This window comes from Triticum aestivum, chromosome 2A, assembly GCF_018294505.1.
Source record: "Triticum aestivum cultivar Chinese Spring chromosome 2A, IWGSC CS RefSeq v2.1, whole genome shotgun sequence".
NCBI classification, from domain to species: Eukaryota; Viridiplantae; Streptophyta; class Magnoliopsida; order Poales; family Poaceae; genus Triticum; species Triticum aestivum.
In genome coordinates this window covers 519,785,125-519,792,385 of record NC_057797.1, presented here as the reverse complement: position 1 = coordinate 519,792,385, position 7,261 = coordinate 519,785,125, and the positions used below count along the sequence as shown (strand labels likewise).

Below are 7,261 nucleotides of genomic sequence, written 5' to 3'. Positions count from 1 at the left end.
GATATGCACTCTTTTATGTTCTACGGTGGCATGTTCTGTATTCCCATGCTCCAATCCCTTGCGGGGTCAGCATGAGTCACTGCCGGAGGGTTGGCCATCTCCCCTTGATTTGTTCACCGCTTGGGAATGTGGTTTTGTAGTCAGGAGGGGCGCTCATGCATCCTCTCCTCCTGTTCGGTGCATGTGCGCTGTCGGGGTCCCCACCCTCTGCCCAAGTTGGGCAAGGTGGGAGTGCTGGTGTTGGTGGGTGCCCCATCCAGATCTATCCATTGTAGTGGGAAGGCGCTAGAACTGGATCTTGATGGTTGCTGCCGCAGGTGGTGGCGGGCGGCCATCGGGTGGGGGGGTTCACTGGTGCCCAGATTTGCATGTGCTCATGGTTGTACTTGTGGCAAGGGGTAGTCCAGGGATGTGGAATGAGTGGTCTTCTCGTCTGTCCCATCAGAGTCTCGGTCCATCGAGATAGGGTGGAGATGTGGGCATGGACGCTTCCTGTCGTGGAGGCGTGGATGCCAACTTGTTGGTTGATGCCTGGCTAGGAGTGGAGGGAAGTGTCTTTTGTTCTTCCTACTATGGTTGGTGTGCTAGGATGTGGATGCTGGTGGATGATGCGTCTCAAACGTATGTATAATTTTCGTATGATTCTTGATATATTGCTATCAATCACATACACTTTGGACATGCTTTTTTATAAAATTTTATTGGACTACCGTGTTAAGCAAGTGCCTAGTGCTAGTTCCTATTTTTTGCTGTTTTCATAATTTTAGGAAATCTCTATAAACAATCCAAGAAAAAATGGGAAAGAAATAGTTTGGGATGTTTCACGTGAGAATAAGAGACCCAGAGCCAAAGCCCAACATCAGGGGGTCTCCAGTTGCTTTGATGTCTTGTGTTGATGCCCCTGGGCCTAGGGTGTCTACATGGGGCGTCTATGGTCTGGAGGCAGCCCTCGGTGGCTCTAGTGCCGGTTGGCCTTTATGTACCCTCATTTGCATACCCTAAGTATCATGCATTTTTTCTCCATCGCTACAACGTGTTCCCACTAGGTGGACCAATGCCCGATTAGACTGTCATGTTCAAGACTTAAAGGCAGGTGGCAGCGGGAAAGTGTATGTCTGCACCGGGCATTTTAAAAGTTGAAAGAAATTGGAGAATCTTTCATGTGTCCTAGGAATATACATATAAACAAAAGGAGAAATTTTGAGACACACATTGAGTAGCATCACTCTACCATGGGTTTGAGTCAGAAAATATAGACTGCACCAATAGGTAACACGGATGACTACCATAGAAATAGTGCTTTTGGTGAAAACATAGAAAAACAACGGTCCAAGGAGTCCAGCACCAACAACCTTGACAATGGCTCCCCGGCCCATCCCCGCTTTGCTTCATGGCATATGTTACAAATGCCTCGTTCCTACGCATCATGCGGCTATCTGCAGATATCCCCTTCAGTGCTCTTGATGTTTGGAAAACAGTCGTGCGCACGAGTGTCGAGTCCATGGTGTCCACTCAACTTGTTGGCATGTCTTGTGGTGCCATCTGTGTCGCGTCTTGGCATTGAGCATTGTCCAGCTCCAGCTTCATATGAGGGTTCGATGATGTCTGTGCTCCCCTCTGAGGCGCTTCGCCATAGTTCTAGGGCATCTATCGTCTTTGGTACCACTGGCTCGGCAACCCTGTCTGATATGGTGTTGCACTCCGCTCTAGCATATCAGACAAAGCTATTGCGAGGTCGGCTAGCACGGGTAGAAGCTTTCTGAAGCGGTCGGAGGTTGCTCTGAGCAGGCTCTCCCTTGTGTTGACTATGTTGCAGACTACTGCGACGTTGCATCCTCCTGGTGTGTCTGGTGTTGGCTCCACAGAAGACAGGAGGTGAAATTATATGGTTGTTTTCTCTCCATGTGTTGGGGATAATTCAATGTCGTTGTCTGGCTTGTCCCATGTGTTGTCTACCTCTGAGGGCGAGTTCATCACTATGCTCGTGGCTCCGGTGCTATAGATCATGTCTAACTTCGGGAGCTATGCATGCACCCTACTTCGCCTCTGCCAGTGGAGCACATGAAGGTTGACTCACTGATGACCTAGTGTGAGGAACGTGATTAGCATCTATCATGTGAGCAACTGGAGGAGTCTGAGGCCATTGTGTCGGTAGTATCTAAGGTTGATGAAGCTGCGGCGACCAGTATGTTGGCACCTACTCCTGGGAGCCGTTTGGTTGATGAAAACTACACCAAAAAGGTGGACTAGTTTGTGCCCTCAGTCATGACTTGGGCGTCCACTTCACCTTTTCTAGAACATAGCCAAGCGGTTGTTGATGAGGAGCGCTGCTCTTGATTGCTGCCACACACTCGCCCGAGTCCATCATGCAGATGGTTCACGTGGGTGATGATGTTCATGTGGGTGATATGTTGTTGTGGCCGGAGTGCCGGTGCGTAATCTCAGCGACATGTTCACCATCTGACTTGTCGTATACCTAACTAACTTGGATGCTAAATCTAAAAAAATGATGGATATCTCTTGAAGCAGAAGGCATCCACGGGCAAATGCAAGAAGGACGGTGCTCACCCTAAATCTAAAATCCTAAGAAGATATTTAGCAAGTGCAATGGCAAGAAGGGTGACGATAATGGGAAAACACAGATGCTTCCATCATACACTTGTCTAGACTGCAATCGTGAGCTGAGATGTGGCTGTTCTCTTTGTCGTTAGATTCTTCTAAAGTTGTAGTGGGGCGTTGGGGTGTCATTTGTGATGTTGTGATCCAAGTGTATGGATGATTCTATTTTTCTTTTGCAGGAATGGATGATTCTATATTGGATGTGTTTGTTGGATGATCCTGTAATTCGTAGTCCGAGAGTAGTTCACATGAGTAGATAAATTTGTGAAGGTTTTTAAATAGCGGGCTATGACATTTAGCGGCAACCTTTAAAAATAGCTATAGCTGGGCTATGGCGGGCTATAGCGGCAAAGTGTGCATGAAATCATTTAGCGGCAACATTCTCAAACAGTTATAGCGAAGCTATAACGGGGCTATAGCCGGCTATTTAAAACTATGTTTTCACCTGTTCTTTTAATTAATTAACCGAGCCACTCGCTTTTTTATTAGTGGACAATTAGTGGACGAGGCAAAATTTTTGCCTCCATTTTGAAATAAAGAAAGGGTGTGTCTAGGGCACATCTAGATGTGCTCTAGTTATTGCACATATAAGTGAGTGAATCAAGCACAAAGAGGAAAAGAAAAAAAGAAAAGAAAATATCCACACGAATCTTAATGTAAGATCAATGATATAGGACTTAGATGTACGATACTTATGGCACATCTAGATGTGCTTTAGCAAAACTGATAAAGAAAATCTTGACTGCCAAAGTGTACCCATGATCTTATTTTCCTCAGATTATGCTTCACCGTTAGTATGTGGAAGGGGCCCCTTGCCCAGCTCGTCGTCTTGACCAACAAGTTTCGGCGCATCGGCTTCTTGTTCATCTTCCTCTCTGGCCTTGCCCCACAGCACCATGTACAGCCCCGCCACGATCAGCACGGCACCAAGCACGCTGCACGCACAACCACCCGTTAGAAACTCAAACAGACACCACATGCATGTCCTCAAGGCATGCGAGTTAAACAGGGCATCACATTCCGATGTGCAGGGCCTCGTCAAGGACGATGCAGCTCATGACCGCGACGAAGATGATGATGAGAGGTCCGAACATGGCGACGTAGAGGGGCCCTTTCTTCCGCAGGCACCACGACATGAGCGGGAAGGCGGACCCGGACGCCACGATACCCTGGACGTACGATAGGAATCAGCCATGAGAAACGTGGCACGGGCGTGGAGGAAGCAATGGCCGATCAATCAGCCGCCCGATTACCGCGTACGCCGACGAGTAGAGCCTGATGTTGAGCCCGAGCCTCCAGTGGTCCGCGTCCCTGTGGATGCAGAGCGCGAGTAGCGTGGACTGGACCGCGCCGAAGAGGCACACCAGCGCGGCGATCGAGTAGTGGCACGGGTAGACCTGGCCGACCTTGGCCTGGATGGTGAGCCAGATCGCGTAGCTGAAGCAGCTGGTGATGGCGAGGAAGGAGCCGAGGATCCGAGGGCCGGCGGCCGGCTGCGGCCGGAGCTGGCGGTCGCCGGTGGCATGGCTGAGCCCGGTGTGCGCCATGCGGCGGAGGAACAGCATCTCCGGGCCCTTGTAGAACGTGAGCAGCATCGCGCCGCCCAGCCCGACCAGGGTGCCCCCCAGCTTCGCTTGGCCGCTGGGCTTTCTGAGCTTCAGAGTCTCCATCCTGTATGTTGTTCCATTTTCCAAGTGGGGCCTTTGAGTCTGTGACCAGAGTAGACCACCATCCAGAAAGAAAATGAGATCTGTGACTAGTGTGACGACCGACCTGGTCAAGATTGCGACGATGAAGGTAGATTGAGGGGTGAGGTTACTGAGAGCCGTGACGATGGTGGTCGAATTCGTGAGCTTGATGGCAAGCACCAGCAGGTTCTGGTTGATGGTGATTCTGCATTTCTTCGGTTGATCAAAGAACAAAACACAAACACAAAGTCCACAGTATTTGCTAACATGGTCGCCAAAGAGGAGACGAAGAAGTTACCCGAAAAGTCCACACAAGAATAACCCTGTGACAACCTTGACGGTTAGTGGTGGCCGTTTCTTCCTAGAGATCGATCACACGACAGCCGCGTTAGCCAGAAAATTCAACAAAGGTTGACCATGTTCTGGCAGAGTATATGCCCCACTCGTCACTGGCTATCTTGTGAGGCATCCCGGCAGCTGCAGCAATGCGCAGCTGTATATTTGCGGCTGCGGAGGAGGCAAGAATTAAGGCACGCACCTCTCGATGAGGAAGGCGAGGGGACAGAGGAAGGCGGCGCCGAACATGAGCCTGTAGGCGACGAGGACGCGGACGTCCATGCCGTCGTCCAGCGCCAGCTTGATGAAGATCTGCAGGGCCGAGAAGATGAACTCCACCACCACCATGGCCGCCACCGGCCTCGCGGCCTCCAGCGCGCCGCCTCCGACACCGATCCCCATGCTCCTTACACCTTAATTACGTGGACGAACTAGCATGCGTCCGACCAGCTGCACGAGAATGTACACAAGTAGTAGTAGGTGCATATATATGTCCTCCTACTCCTAGCGATGTTAGCCAAGCGCACTTTCTTGTTTTCGGGTGAGATGGGTGTCCCGCAACCTGCAACAACAACACAACACCGATGGAATCCGTACGTGCACGGACAGAGGAGCGGTGACAGGCTGACCTCAGATCATAGCGCACATAATGCTGTACGAACCGGCGGTGCGTCACGGCGTGCGTGCGTGCCAACGTCGTCTTGGAAAGCTGGGCTTCTTTGGCGACAAGGATATTCGTAGCAAGCAAGAACACAGAAATGTAAAATAAGCTTCAAGGGCTCACAAAGAAACGATCGCTTTCGCTTCAATGGGGGCCGAAAGTCAGCGCAAGTCAAAGTGGTGACTGCAAAATTTTGACACGAGGAACTCTGCCATATACGCAATTCAGAGAGGGCAAGACAAACATACAAGAGCAACTATGCCATATACGCAACCTCCATAACGTATATGAAGCGTGCTTCATAATGTTTTGACGGTTAAAGGATGGCTACGTGCAATAACAGTCACTATAATGTGGTATACAAAAATCTTCTGTTTTCTTCTATCTACTATGCTTGTCCAATTTAGATCAAACAATTCAACAGTTCAACAAATATTATTACAACCCATTAATATCAACACAACAAATAATCCAACCGGAAAAGTGTTCAAGTAAAAATAAATGAATTTTAAAGAAATTTAAACACACTATCTCTCAAGTAGCTGTCAATGATACTCAATGAGATCCTCTTTCAGTTGATCATTGGAGCTCTCGTCTTCAATCTTTAGGTACGCCTCAAAAATGCTTGAATGTGGTTTGTGTGCCTGCGAGGAATGGTGATTGTGCCAATATTTTCATAGGTCATGGGGCTTGGCATATCCCTCTCAACCACCATGATCATGTTGTGTACGATCACGCATTATATCATATCTTTGTCGAGACAGCCTTGTTCAAAAACCAAGCAGGACCCCGAATAATTGCAAACCTAGCTTGCAGCACTCCAAATGCTCTCCCAATGTCCTTCCTTGTTGCTTCTTGCATCTTGGCACAATGCTTAAGTTTCTTGGTCCACTACAAGAAATATGTCAACTTATGACCTTCTGTCAGTGACCCTAGAAGAATTGGTCATAAATCTATGACCATTTTAGACCAATTGGTCAAAAGCTGTTCGGGGGGCTCCAAACCCTAAACCATTGCGACCATTTTAGTTAGAAAGGTCGTAATTTCCTTACACGAAATGGTCATAAAGCAGATAGCACTAGTCCGTTGCCTTATTTCTAGCTGATCATGACTAATATAGATGGTCATAACCTTGTAAATTATGGTGGATTGGTATGACTTGGCGCCACCTCATCAGTTTTGCCTATGTGTCAATTTTTGCCCTAGGTTGTGAAGCAACATATATTTCTGTTATTCCAAAAATTCCCAAAAAAATCTCATAAGTTCTTTGGGTCATATCTTCGTCAAATATGTAAAAATACTTCCTTGCCTAGTTCAAAAATAATTCAACAATATTCATTTTCCTATTCTGTTCACAACATCACTTTATGAAGGAAGTGCTATTTATATATTCTTGATTGCCCTAGGAATTCTTGGGCACTCTTTCCTATCCAAATAATTGTTGCATGACAAAATTCAGCTCCATTTGCCTAACAAATCTTCCTCGGCAAATTTTCAAAGTTTTTGTCCACCTAGAAGCATTGTGAAGGAAGTACCTATTTTATATATCCAAATGACATGAAATTTATACAGTTCCTTCATATGCCCAAATTATCACCCTCCTCCAAATTGCAGCTCAATCAAATTATCTATGTGAGCCCAGGTTCAATTTATATTTTATGGCTAGATTGGCACATTGCAAAGCAAGTGTTATCTAGACCCCTTCTGTTACCCTCAAACTCTTTGGGCACTCTTCCATACCCAAATCATTGCTACATGATAATATTCAGCTCCATTTTCCTAGTAAATCTTTCTCAGGAAATTTCCAAAGTTTCTACCTCAAGAGAAGCTTTGTGAAGTAAGTACTATCTAGGCTTACCCAAATGATCTGAAAATCTACCAAGGCATAACCATACCTATGTAACTTACCTACACCAAATTTGAGCTCATTTCATTCATCCAATTTCTCTCACTAGTT

General features: G+C 47.3%; 1 protein-coding gene across 1 annotated transcript; it reads right to left on the bottom strand.

The window, feature by feature from the left end:
• Positions 1–3,170: 3,170 nt before the first annotated feature.
• LOC123185481 (WAT1-related protein At1g68170) lies at positions 3,171–5,096 on the bottom strand. The gene is made up of 6 exons (XM_044597356.1): positions 4,846–5,096; positions 4,606–4,668; positions 4,393–4,512; positions 3,873–4,290; positions 3,637–3,788; positions 3,171–3,554 (listed from the first exon to the last, which is right to left on the bottom strand). The coding sequence occupies exons 1-6, from the start codon at positions 5,043–5,045 to the stop codon at positions 3,398–3,400; spliced, it is 1,110 nt and encodes a 369-aa protein (XP_044453291.1). The 5' UTR covers positions 5,046–5,096; the 3' UTR covers positions 3,171–3,397.
• Positions 5,097–7,261: the final 2,165 nt, after the last annotated feature.